At 34.5% G+C, this 13,805-nt stretch overlaps 1 protein-coding gene across 11 annotated transcripts in view; it reads left to right on the top strand.

Annotated features, from left to right (window-relative positions):
- FRYL (FRY like transcription coactivator) overlaps positions 1 to 13,805 on the top strand; it is a 176,843-nt gene that overhangs the window by 111,846 nt on the left and 51,192 nt on the right. For all 11 annotated transcript variants that reach the window (XM_066995839.1, XM_066995845.1, XM_066995846.1 and 8 more), the window contains 15 exons: positions 751 to 988; positions 1,627 to 1,812; positions 1,902 to 1,988; positions 2,824 to 3,092; positions 3,485 to 3,680; positions 5,138 to 5,262; positions 6,664 to 6,721; positions 7,770 to 7,861; positions 8,149 to 8,321; positions 8,766 to 8,926; positions 9,471 to 9,581; positions 10,491 to 10,645; positions 10,890 to 10,989; positions 12,080 to 12,248; positions 13,485 to 13,744. In XM_066995839.1, coding sequence (XP_066851940.1) covers positions 751 to 988; positions 1,627 to 1,812; positions 1,902 to 1,988; positions 2,824 to 3,092; positions 3,485 to 3,680; positions 5,138 to 5,262; positions 6,664 to 6,721; positions 7,770 to 7,861; positions 8,149 to 8,321; positions 8,766 to 8,926; positions 9,471 to 9,581; positions 10,491 to 10,645; positions 10,890 to 10,989; positions 12,080 to 12,248; positions 13,485 to 13,744 — 2,380 coding nt within the window. The remainder of the gene's footprint in view (positions 1 to 750; positions 989 to 1,626; positions 1,813 to 1,901; positions 1,989 to 2,823; positions 3,093 to 3,484; positions 3,681 to 5,137; positions 5,263 to 6,663; positions 6,722 to 7,769; positions 7,862 to 8,148; positions 8,322 to 8,765; positions 8,927 to 9,470; positions 9,582 to 10,490; positions 10,646 to 10,889; positions 10,990 to 12,079; positions 12,249 to 13,484; positions 13,745 to 13,805) is intronic.

The raw sequence follows: 13,805 nt of genomic DNA, 5'->3' as shown, positions 1-13,805 counted from the left end.
CCCAGGTCTGAAGGGACCTTAAGGACCATCTAGTTCCAACCTCACTGCCATAGGCAGGGATGCCACCCACCAGACCAGGTTGCCCAGGGCCTCATCCTGCCTGGTCTGGAACACCTCCAGGGATGGGGCATCCAGAGCTTCTCTGGGCAACCTCTTCCAGTGCCTCACCACCCTCTGAGTTGAGAATTTCCTTCTAATCTCTAATCTAAATCTCCCCTCTTTTAGTTTAAAACCACCCCACCCCATGTCCAATCATTATCTGACTGAGCAAGAAGTTGCTCTCCATCTTTTTTATAAGCCCCCTTTAAGTACTAAAAAGTAGCAATAAGGTCTCCCCGGAGCCTTCTCTTTTTAGTCTGAACATCCCCAGGTGTCTCAGCCTTTCTTCATAGGAGGGGTGCTTCAGCCCTCTGATCAATTTCATGGCCCTCCTCTCGACCTTTTCTAACAGATCAACATCCTTCCTTTGCTGGGGGCCCCAGACCTGTGCACATCTGAAAAATTTGATCAGTCTTGAAAATTGCATGTTCATATTCAGTTTTATGAACTCTTGTGTTATTTTACTGTATTGGTAGCAGGATCTTCTATTAGTAGCCAATTTCTGGTGTATACAGCGCAGAGATGCATCTTTGTGGAAGTAGTCTACATTGTACAGTAAAGAAAGTAGAGTTAACACCAAACTTTAATTTGTAAAGGCTTGTTAAAAATATGCAAATCTAGGGTGATGATACTGGTATTTTTTCTAAACAGGCTGACAATTCATATGGATGAAGAACTTCGTGCCTTGGCTTTCAATACTCTCCAAGCATTAATGCTTGATTTTCCAGATTGGCGGGAAGATGTTCTTTCAGGATTTGTATATTTTATTGTGCGTGAAGTGACTGATGTCCATCCAACGCTTCTTGACAATGCAGTAAAAATGTTAGTGCAGCTCATAAATCAGTGGAAACAAGCAGCCCAAATCCACAATAAAACCCAAGATTCTCAGGTATTTTTAAATAAGGTCCTTTGGTATTTAAATATATTTTAATCTCCATACAATTTTATTAGTATGCTTTATTGTTTCAGTTAAATAATAAAAAATCAGTTTACTTTCTTACAGTGCATGAACATTTTTAGACCTATTATTTTAAATAAACATTTTTGCAGAAAAATTTAGTATAATATTACTATGTAGTCTCTAAACACTAATTCATTGCCACATTTTTCTTTACATCAAAAGTCAATGCGCGGGACTGGAAATACATTAAACAGCAGTGTTTAACAGTGGACCTAGAGAAAAAGCACCACTTTTTAGTAAGAAATAGAAGGGGTTCAAATAATTTTATATGGTATTAAGAGAGAGTGATTTCCTTATTTTTAATTTTGCCTTCACCACCTAATTCATGTAAGGAAGTGAAATAAGAAAGACTTTCTCGTGGTATTTGTTTGGACTCAATTCAGAGAGAGACAAAAAAAATACCAAGTAGCTGATATAATGTCATTCTCATAATGTAGAATATGACTAGTATCCAAACAAGACCTAAATACCTTTTAATTAATTCGGTAAGTGCTAATAAAGGAACTATAACTTGGCCGTGTTTACTTTTTTCTTAAATTGTTTAACTTCCGTGATCTATTTCTTAGCGTGGTGTATCCAACGGGGCTGCCCATACCCTTCCTCTGGAGAGGACCCTTTATTCCAATGTATTTCATGTGGTGGAAGGCTTCGCTTTGGTCATTCTTTGCAGCACAAGGCCTGCAACCAGAAGATTAGCAGTCAGTGTGCTTAGAGAAATAAGGGCCTTGTTTACACTTTTAGAAATTTCTAAGGTAAGAGCTGATGACATATTCATTTAACTCCTTAATGAAAGGGTAGTGTTTTTCTTGACTTTGAGTTCTTTATGCTTTGTATTTTGTAGAGTGATGATGAGTTGGCTATAGATGTAATGGACAGACTAAGTGCTTCTATCCTGGAGAGTTTCATACATCTTACTGGGGCTGATCAGGTAGGAGAGGTTTCGTGTTAGTTTGGATGTAAGGTGATGTATTTTTCTAAATCTGTTTGTCCCAGATAAATGGTATGTATTTTAAATCAGTGTCATTACATTCAGACTAATTTTGTCAGCTATTTATTACCTTTTTTTTTTAAAAAAAAAGATGCATTAAAAAAAAAAAGCCCTCCCAGGGTCTCAAAAAAATTGAGAAATGTTGTGAAGCTGATGACATCATTGTACATTTTCTCATCAATAATGTGTCCACCACCACACAGACACACACACATACCTTTGTCTGTGTCTGTTTTTTTTTCCACTTGACTCACAGATCACAAGTTATTGGAAGGAAAGGCCAATGACTTTTTCTGCAGCTATATAGTGTCTAACAAGCAGTGTGTCCTTTATCCATGATGAGAGCCATAAGTACCAATAAATAACAGCTGAATTCCTTATTATATATTTATCTTTAAATCTTAAGTATCAAAGAGAAGCTTTTCTGTGTTTGGGATTAGGAAATGAATTGGAATTCAGTAGTAAGCCTTTAAGAGTCTAGAATCTTTTGGAATAATTATGAGTCAAAAAGCTTTTTTTATAATTTACGATTACCTAATATCCAGTTCCTTTCCAAGCAGTGTATTTCTGTCATTGGCCATATTAGGAACTTCTCTAAAACAATATGAATTAAGTTTAATTAAGTAATGTGTCTTTATGTATGCACAAGTATGCTTTTGACACTTAAGATTTTATTAGGTATTTAACAATGAAAGAATGTTACTTAATATGCACGGATATAATTTTTTCTTGTTCTCTTTTTTTTTCTTTTTTTTTTTTTCCCAAATACACACAGACTACTTTACTCTACTGTCCCAGTTCAATAGATTTACAAACTTTGGCTGACTGGAGTTCCTCCCCAATCAGCCACCAGTTTGATGTGGTCAGTCCATCGCATATATGGATATTTGCACATGTGACTCAAGGCCTAGATCCATGGATTATAAGCCTTTCAAGTTTTATGAAACAGGAAAATCTTCCAAAACACTGCCCAACAGCTGTAAGTTATGCTTGGACATTTGCTTATACCAGACTCCATCTGCTGTCTCCACAAGTGGATATAAAGTAAGCTCATTTTTGATTTATCATCATTGTAATGCTATTATGTTTCAATGAGATAACGTGCACTGCTAGTATTTTCTATGGGTTTAATTCAGCTTTATGTAACAAAAAGTTGAAGCAGTTGTATTTGGAAGAAAAATTATCTGCTGTAAAGATTAATTCATGCGTTTGGCAATATTGTAGTTCAACAAGTTTGACTATTATATGTTATTGATGTACAGGTCTATTCTGAATAATTTGTTCAGAGTTTACCATGTCAACAGTTGTGGAAACAAGGACATATATGTAATTTTAAAATAAATTCAATGCAGAAACAAAATGAAACCTGGTGAGCTTTTTTTTCTTTTTTTTTTTTTTTTACCGTATTGAGGTGTTGTTTTTGTTTTTTTAAATAGCAGCCCTATCAATGCAAAGAAAGTGAATACTACTACAAGCAGTGACTCCTACATTGGGCTCTGGAGAAACTACCTGATTCTTTGCTGCAGTGCAGCATCTTCTTCAAACTCTTCCACTTCCACTGGCTCTGTGAGATGTTCCCCTCCTGAGACGCTGGCGTCTACTCCTGACAGTGGTTATAGCATTGATTCAAGAGTAGGTTCTTCTAATGCTTACTATAAATACCTCTAACTACATGTTATTTGAAGGAGAAATACGCAAGATGTATAATTATCATGATTCTTAAAAGCTTGTGTAATTAATCTGAAAACATATTTTGGGATACACTTGTCTTTCATTTGTTTAGGATAGTGTTTCAGTTCACTTCTCCCGCTTGGTGCTGTAGAGACTTTTTTGCCTATGTTTTTTCAAGCAAAATCTAATCATGTAATGAAAATGCAAACCCAGTCTCAAAGTCTTATCTGGTGATAATGAGGAAATGTTTTGTTTTCTGTTCTTTTTTTTTTCTCTGTCAGTACACCTCAGTAATTCTGAGCAAGTAACCTCTCATACCACTAACTGAGGCAGTGATCTGTTCAGGCATGATGTATCTTGTTATATTTTTCCAAACCACAGACAGTTTTCTGTCTGCATTACTTCATATCACCTGCAGATTCAGTTTGGTTGTTTGTTGCTTTTTGTTTTTCTCATTTTGGCTTCCTGTAGAAGATAGAGTAGAAGTGAAGATAATGCATGGATTGAGCAGCAAGTTTTTGGCAGAAGCAGCCTATTCCGGTTGTTTGTTACCAAGATCCTTCCCTTAAATCTGAGAAACTGCAGACCGAAACTTTATTCTCTTTGAGGGCAGAAGGAGGGGGACACCTGCAGTCCACTTCCTTTTCTTAAGGAGGCCAGATACATTAAACATACAAGTCATCGTCATCATTTCAACAGGTTTACTTTTTCTTTTAAAGAACCAAAAGATCTTGCATGATGATTGTAGGCTCTCCTCTTAAATTAATATGCAAGTGGGAATTGGAGAGGTAACAAAATTCCCATTAAAGATTTTCCCTGAAAAGAGAAACATGCCTATAGTCAGAACATCTTCAAGATAAGCATGGAAGAGCCTCAGAAACATGTTGTCCAAAGCTAGCCACGTAACCCTACAGGTCACATTATACATTTGATTTTCAAACTCATGGAATATCACAAAGATCTCTGATACTGTGCTTCTCAGCCGACTGTGAAGATTTTGTTTAGCTGCATTCCCAGCACTTCTTGGAGAAGAACCGATCTAGTAATAATCTTATTTCAACTCTGTTATGTACTCAGTAGAGAGCCTCAGTGGGTACCAAACAGATGGGAAGAGATCTCCCCCAGAGGTTTGTAAATTAAGTGAAAAAACAGTAAAGACTAGGGTAGTTAAATACTGATTTTTCTGAGGCCTTCACAATTATCTTCAGCCCTCTTGATCACAGTAGAGAGAGGATGTGCTTTTTGTACTATTTTAGAAATTTGTTGTGCGTGTCAAAGATCAAAAACTTTATTTTTATCATGAGTAGTTCAAATCAGTGTTTATTGTGAGAAGAATCTGTAATTACAGCATGTTTTAATGTCACCACCTAAGTGTCAGGTAACTGCTTCATTCTGTTTCATTCTGGTTTTCTTCTTAGATCATTGGCATTCCATCCCCTTCTTCCTTGTTTAAGCACATAGTTCCGATGATGCGCTCTGAGAGCATGGAAATTACAGAATCCCTTGTACTGGGACTTGGCAGGACCAACCCAGGAGCTTTTAGGTAATTGCTGTGTTTCATCTGTTTTTATGCTAATTGATTACGAAGTTAGGGAAATAGAGCACAGAAAAAAAAAATGCAGCTTTTTTAAGTATTAAAAATCTGTGAAAATGGATTATCACTGTCTTTTCTAGCACTTAGTTGTGTGACAATGATTACAAGAGGTTGAACTAACTTTATTATTTTATGCCTTTATTGATGTTTAAGGCTTCCTTATGAAAGAACAGACTATGGACTATTAACATTTGAAATGTTAATCATGTTGAGAGTTACTAAAATCATTATTGATAACACCACTTAAACCTGCTAGAATATTCTTTTTCTTTTGTTTTCTGTTAGTAATCACATAAATTTGTCTAGGTGTCTTGTGCTCTCCACTGAAAGTTGCTGCTTTAGTATGTTTTACCACCAAAAAAAAAATATCTTCCAAATTCTTTTTTTTGTTAGTCTGAAAGAAAGTATGAAACTATCCATAACCACACTTAAGTCTCTTATAATTGAGCAGACCACAAAAATTTGTGCAACTTTCCCAAGACTGTGATGCATTTCCTGAAGGAGGACCTTGAATGGTGTGGCAGAGGAGTCAGTCATGTACCATGAAAAGAGGATTATGCTTTTGTTATGTCTAAATTAGAACAGCACAGAAAGTAGAAAAAATGTGGATCATGCTCCAGCAAATCTAAAGTGGTGGAGGTAGTTAGTACCGTACCGATTATCAAAGTAAAATCAGTAAGCTTTATCCAAGCTTTTACCTTGTCTGCATGTATCTCGTATCTACTGATCTCTTTCCCCTTCCTTTGTCCTCCTTCTTAGAGTCATGAGATAGCTGCAGTTTGGCAGAAGGAAATGAGTAATAATAAAGACTGGAGCTTCAGAACAAATTGGGAATGTAACCACAGCATCAAAACATGGTGCTTTTCATTTTTCATAGAGACTAATCTGACTAGTCTGTCAGCATATTGTTAATCGACCTTAGAGAAGCAATGTTTATTAACAACTAAATGCATCATGACAACTGAAGGAACATAGTATGATAAGCTGCCAACATCTTTTTTTTTCCTAATAGTATCTGTTTGCAACATCAGCCTTTGTTAAACCCTGAATATGCAAATGAATGAGTCATCTCTGATAGAAATATGCCATAATACTTGGTAAATGAAAATTTAGTGATAATTATTGAGACATCCATTTGGTGTCCTTGGTCTGTCTTTAAATTAGGAAAATCTGTTTCTCAGAAACATCTCTTTTTAAATACTGATTTATTTCAGAAAGCTACAGGTAAAGAAAGAAAACCTAAGGGTGTTTTAAGTGAAATTTTAACACTAGTTGCTGTGAAACATCTTTTAGTTGAGATGTGAATTTAATGATTGTTATTATCCTTTTAATTCTTTTATTTTAATTCAGGGAACTAATAGAAGAATTACATCCTATAATTAAGGAAGCACTTGAAAGAAGGCCAGAGGTAATTGAATATTTTCACGCAGTTCTATCTATCTTCTCACAAATGGTAGTAAATAAATGTTAGTTATGTTGTTTAACTTCTGCACCTAAAAACTGTCACTATACCAGGTAACAAAGTGAAACATTACTTTAAAAAATTGTTTTGAGGTGTTTACATTAGAAGTGTTTCATTTTTTTGTGTGTGTGTGTTCTGTATTATTCCTGTATAAGGACAGTTTTGTTTCAAATGAGTAAAAAATGACTATAACCTTTTCCATATTCTTTTAATTCCTGTTACCTCAGCATAGTTTTACTTCTTTTTTATATTGTTTTTAATGTTTTACATTATATTATCAGTAATATGCCTGCAATTAGTGGTACCTAAGACATAGGATTGAATTCTACTGTCTACCAGCTTTATTTAGTTCTTTAAAACAAAAATGGCTGTAAGCTCACCTGTCTGACTGGTATGACTAAAAATTTTCTAATGGAGAGCATGTTTTACAGTAAGGTTTAGAAGCCTCTGTATGTATCCATAGAAATAATATGCAATGAGATGGTTACTCAATATTTTTTGTGGTAGCTGTTCTTACTTGTCTTAAATATTCTTAGTATTTATTGCTAATATTCTTATTAGTAATAAATTTGTAATTAAGTACAGGTAATGGGAAGAAACACCATTTTTGTTTCAAAATGTTACTGGGCTATAGTGTGTTTTCTTAGTCTTGCATGCAAGTATGTAGGAAGATTGGTGTTTGTACTTCAGTTCATTGTTTTATGTCTCACTTTCTGACGGGAAAGTGATAAAATAAAAAGTGTATTATTTTGATAATATGTGTGATGGTAAACTAAGTATATCTTGCAGTTACAACAGGGATAGCTTTTGTTTACTGTCTGGTCCAGTAAAATTGTTAGTAATTTTGGTAACCTATATTAGAAGTTTGGTACCCCAGATAACTGATGCCAGTTTAGTAGAAATATAATAATGCTTTTATATGCCATGCAGTTTTATATTTTCAGTTTTATTTTTTTTCTCCACTTATCTAATTCTGTGTTTCCTCGTTGAATAGAACATGAAACGACGCAGGCGTCGAGATATTTTACGAGTACAACTAGTACGAATATTTGAACTGTTGGCAGATGCTGGTGTCATTAGTCACAGGTAGGGGCAGCACTGATGAGAAGACATTGTGCTTCTGAATTAAGTTACTAATATTCTTATGACCCAATATAACAAGCATGCAAAATTCTTCAGTGAGTTTTAATACACAAGAATATACTGTTATGCTAATAACAGAAGCTGGATGAATAAACTACTTTTAATTCAGTGTTTGCAATGATAATGTTTTACTTCTTTTAAATAAATAAAAGTAAAGATTGTTTTCCTTAAAAATATACGTATATATAAAATTTAGCATACTGCTTGATTATTTTTTTTTGATTTTTAAGTGCAAGTGGTGGCCTTGATAATGAAACACATTCCCTCAACAACACTTTACTTGAGTACGTTGATCTAACGAGACAACTCCTAGAAGCAGAAAATGAAAAGGATTCTGATACATTGAAAGATATCCGATGCCATTTTAGTGCCTTAGTGGCAAATATCATTCAAAATGTTCCAGGTATGTAAAAACATCATAATATATTCTGATAAAGTGATTTTATTTTATTTTTTAAAAAAGCAACAAAAAACCCTTCTGAATTTTCAGAATACTTGCGTAAAAATATTTTAGACCACCAGTTTTGAGTGCAACTTTAGCAATCTGAGTTTTTAGGAGGGATGTTTGGTACTGTTACAGAAGGATACAAGTAATTTTCTCATTTAGCAGAAGTCCTGTTGGTTGACAGTGCATTTAAATTTTTTAGACTAGTAAGTAGCTTGTTTTTGTACGTCAGTGTCATTCAACAGGACTATAATGAAGCTACATCCAGCTAGTATGCTACTGAAATAGTATGTCTTTAATTTTTCCTTTTATATTAAAGTGCAAAAAGTAAAATCAGACTCAAACAATTATTCTAAAACAGTAGCAAAAAAGTGCGTCTAACTGTGTGTGCTCTTCTTACAGTCCACCAGAGAAGGAGTGTCTTTCCACAGCAAAGTCTACGCCACAGTCTATTTATGTTGTTCAGTCATTGGGCAGGTCCTTTTAGTATCATGTTTACTCCCCTGGACAGATACAGTGATAGGAACATGCAAATAAAAAGACACCAATACTGTGCATTAAAGGTAATTTAGCAATTCATAAATTTTGGAAATAGATTCCCATTTTGATTTTGTTAATGCAAATTTAACATTTGGGCTTTTTGGGGGTGGTTTTCACATCCTTGTTGTCATTTATGACTTAATTCTTTCTCTGTTCTACCTACTTGCCTGTTGTTGACTGCTTAGGTTTTTCCATACTGTAAACTATTACACTTGCTATAGGAATTTCTTAAAACTACTAGTAATGTTGACTTCCCATGACTTTAGTCCTCAGTTGCCTAAGGAGAAAGGCTTTCATGTAAAAGTTCATTAGCAATAAAACTGGCATATCAACTCTTGCATATGTCAGCTTTTTGGTTTTGACAATTCTTTCTGTTTGGGATTTCAGAAGGGTATGATCTGTATTTTTTTATTTCTTGAACAAGATATTAAATAGTTTTTATTAGCCTTAGTCTTCTTCCCGTGTCTGAATAGAAGTTAGTTTTCTGGTATTTTAATGGGCTTGATAAAAGCACGTTTGCTGTATCCAAGTTACTAAAATGTAATGTGTTTCAATTACTTTCTAAAGGCTATGTCTGCTGTACTGTGTTGTGGCCCTGTGGCAGATAATGTTGGGCTCTCATCTGATGGCTATTTATACAAATGGCTGGATAATATTTTGGATTCACAGGATAAAAAGGTAATAAAGGCAATGTAAATAGTGGTTTGCAACTCTCAGTGCTTTCAACATATGCGTTAATGAGTTGTGTGGTCAATTTGGCCCAAAGGCATTAGAGTGGCTTACACTCAAAGCTGTCTTAGTAGTGTGTATTTTTGCATTTTCCTTGATATGTGCATTCACAAAGTTGAGGAAGGCAGTTCCTAATCACAGTCTAAGCACAGGCAAAACAGAACTGAAGAGGAAAGGCCAAGGAGTGAAACATATTATTTACCATTTATAAACTCATCAGCTAGGTTAAGTTGTAATAATAAGCAGAAGCTTTATAAATTTAAAGGAGACAAGATTTTTACCATGAAGTCTGTGAGACGTCAAAGTCTATCGGGGGTCCTATGGAATTCTGAAGACCAAGCTTTACATGTAAATAGGCAAGCTTTACATCTAAAAGATTGAGCCTCTGTTGTACTGATACTATGACTGCATAAAATTACTGCTCCAGTGGGATACTTAGACTCAAGGGAACATGTAAGTCTCCACATAGATCAATCACTTGTATCCCACTGTGGAATTCCTATTTATTTTTAAGTGCTTTTCTGTATCTGATGCTTTCAGATCAGTGTACAGGAAAGAGTAAATAGCACAAGATAGACTTGGAACTGAGAAAAAAAATATCAAGAGAGCTATCTAGTTATTTGCTTCAGTAATCTATGTCTGTGTGTACCAGTTGAACGTTAAACAGTTTGATAGTATTATCTTTTGTTATTTTAAACTGTGATCTCATTATTTTTAGCTGGAACAAATTTTGTATATTACAGATACTTTGGATTAAATATCTATTTTCCTTTTTTATGCCATTTTTATAAGTTGGCCTTTTTTATTTTTTTATTTTTATTTTATTTTTATTTTTAATTGGTTCATTTCTGAATACAGGTTCACCAGCTGGGCTGCGAGGCAGTTATGCTGCTCTTGGAACTCAACCCTGACCAGAGTAACCTCATGTACTGGGCTGTAGACCGGTGTTATACAGGTTCCAAGCGGGTAGCAGCTGGCTGTTTTAAAGCCATAGCCAGCGTGTTCCAAAACAGGTATTACAGCATTTTTCAAAACATCAAACTTTCATTTTCAAAGTGTAATTGTATGTAGAATGTTTTTTTTCCTCGCCTAAAGAATAGAGATCACCCCTGTCTGTGTGTATGTCACTAGAGAAACTTGTTGAAATATTATGTTGTGCCATATCATATCACCTGTGAATTAGCCTTTATTTAATAAATTCAAATTTTTAAAAGACAAATGTAATTTTGTTTATTTCATGCTTGCATTTTTCCCTAGGGATTACCAGTGTGATACAGTGACCCTTCTAAATCTGATACTGTTTAAAGCAGCTGATTCTACTAGGGCTATCTATGAAGTTGCTATGCAACTATTACAGGTTTGTAAGCTAATTTTAATTTAAACTTTATTTTGGATTTAAAATAAGAATGGTCTCTCTGCATTAAAAAAAACAAAAACAAACACGAAGATATTTCTGGTATTGCGTAATTGTCCTTTCAGTAAGAAAATGCGTTGTATATTTTTCTTCTCTATTTTAGTACATAGTTAGCTCAGATCCTTACTTGGCATAAGTAGATGTCAGTAGAAATGTCTGTTTTCAAGAACTAAACACTCAAGACTTATATTTTCATAACGTGTGCTTATTCAACATACAAAACCATAAAGAAGATTTTTCTAATTTGGCCCTACAACAGTTTTCTAATTTTTCATTGATGCCAAACATCATCTCATCTGCTGACATGGAGAGATATTAGTGGAAATGTTGTTGGTTGTTTACTTATGTTTATTGCTTTCCAAGATCCTTTTGGGTTAAACTGTATATTACAGGCAGCACTGATGTTTAAAAAAAATATATCTGTACCAGTTGTGGCTCAGACCAAAGGTTTTTCCCAGGGTTCTTGCTGTTAGCTAAATTCAGCAGTGAAGTCCCTGCTGAAGTCATACCTCTATTAATGTGTCAGCATTCACAGCATTCTCCCTTTCAGCCTCATCTTTCTTCTCAAGTGAATGCTACTACTTAAGATCAGCCAAAATTAACTTTAAGTGTTAAACTGCTTTAGCCTCCTGCTACATCTTTGGCACATCAAATATTACATTGTTTCTGTCCTTGTCTCATGAGCAGAAATCTATATTATTTGGAAATACAAATATTCAATAGTATGTTACATTTTGTTATATTAAAATATGTATTTAATGAGTAAAAATAGAAGAAAGTAAAATATGTATTTAATAGCGATCTATTTTGAGAAAGCAAACTTTTGAAATTTATCACTGGAAGATCATCAAATGAAGTATTTGCTGTTCTGTGGAATTGCCTCACTGTTTGCAAATACAGTAAATATATGGAGATCTATCTAGATAGAAGGCATTAAATGAGAGTAGATACATTAATTTTAAAAGTCTGTTTTTATAAAGATTTCCATTATAGCTCTATACGTAGCGTCAAAGTCTGAACATCACTATTACAGATTTTGGAACCAAAGATGTTCCGTTATGCTCACAAACTGGAAGTTCAGAGGACGGATGGGGTTTTGAGTCAGCCTTCTCCTTTACCACATCTGTATTCTGTGTCATATTATCAACTGTCAGAAGAATTAGCAAGGACTTATCCTGAACTAACACTTGCTATCTTCTCAGGTATGGTTTAAAATAAATAAATAAAAAGTTCAACGGGTCAGAAATATTTTACAAAATGCGTAGTTCTTGTTTCTCAATAATTAATTTATATGTAATTCACTAAAATCAGGGCCACAAGGTAACATCTTCATAATGAATGGAGAAAATGGAATTTACTGAGTAACATTTTTTGCTTACTCATATTTGGAATACATTAAAGAGGAAACAATGAATCAAAGATATTTTACTGACTTTCTAGTATCCAGGAAAATTCATGTATTAGTGACATCATTTCCAACTGATTTTCAAAGTTCTTCTGCTGTTCTTTCTAGGGTTTGCTTGTTTACTGCAGATTGCTTAAAAATAATATTCCATAGCATTTTTAAACAATTGAAAAATAGTAACCTCTCACATCAATTAAACAACTAGGACTAATGTAAGAAAAAATTTTAAATGCTTTTTTTGCCAAAATCGGTACACTTTTATGTGCTCTAGGTTTTCAATTCTCTCCTCAATTAGAGGAATTTTGCTCTAGCTACTAATTCTTAAGACTTATTAAACACAAAAGGCTGTTCTACAGTTCCCATTTGGTAACTTAAATTGGTTTGTCCTTACTAATTATATAATACATGTGCAGTGCTGGAACCTTACTCATCAGTCTGGTCTGCCATACTTTTCACTGTGTGGGTGTAACTTGTACTGCACGTCATTTTCTGTATGGTTCATTTTTTCCCTGGAAAGCACTGGTTGTGCCCTTTTCTTTACACAAGTGAAACTGGCAAATAGTGATTGGATTCTATTTTCCATTTTCAATTTTAAAAACTTGTAATAGAGTAAAACTAGCTTAAATTTTGCAAAAATTGATAAATGAGATAAACAGGAAGTGGAGAGATACCTACTAAGCTTACCTGATCAGAACTTCCAGCAATTTACAGTTATAGAATTATCAGAACCCAGTATGCACTTTTGTGTTTGTGTGTGCAACTCTGTATGTGTATAGTTGTGTGTGTGTATAAGCGTAAACTAGTTTAGTTTTTTAAGCCATAGTGTTAGCCAGCAGTCTTGAATTTGCTCTAATGAAGACTGTCTTCATCGTTATGAAATTGCACTTGTCAGTTAAAGAAAAAAAACACTTCAGTACCAGCATTACTTTAAATTTTTTTTTATGATCTACTGGGTTTGTGGTGGTTGTTATTACCAAAACAATTCTAATTATTGATTTTCAATTTATCTATATATGTAATTTTTGAATGACAGAAGTAAGCCAGAGAATCCAAACAGCTCACCCGGCTGGAAGACAGGTGATGCTGCATTATCTGCTGCCATGGATGAACAATATTGAGTTGGTAGACTTGAAACCTTTGCCAACCATTCGGCGGCAAGATGAAGACGAAGAAGATTCTTTGAAAGACAGAGAAATGATGGTGAACAGTAGGCGCTGGCTACGAGGAGAAGGCTGGGGATCACCACAGGCTACAGCTATGGTTCTGAACAATCTGATGTATATGACTGCAAAGGTAAAATCTAATTACCTGGTGTTCCAGGGAATTGTTGTGTTCAGAGATACTGTTAGAAACT

The sequence above is a fragment of the Anser cygnoides genome, chromosome 4 (assembly GCF_040182565.1).
Source record: "Anser cygnoides isolate HZ-2024a breed goose chromosome 4, Taihu_goose_T2T_genome, whole genome shotgun sequence".
Lineage (NCBI taxonomy): Eukaryota > Metazoa > Chordata > Aves > Anseriformes > Anatidae > Anser > Anser cygnoides.
The sequence above is the reverse complement of the archived record's forward strand: the minus strand, read 5'-3'. Positions and strand labels throughout refer to the sequence as shown.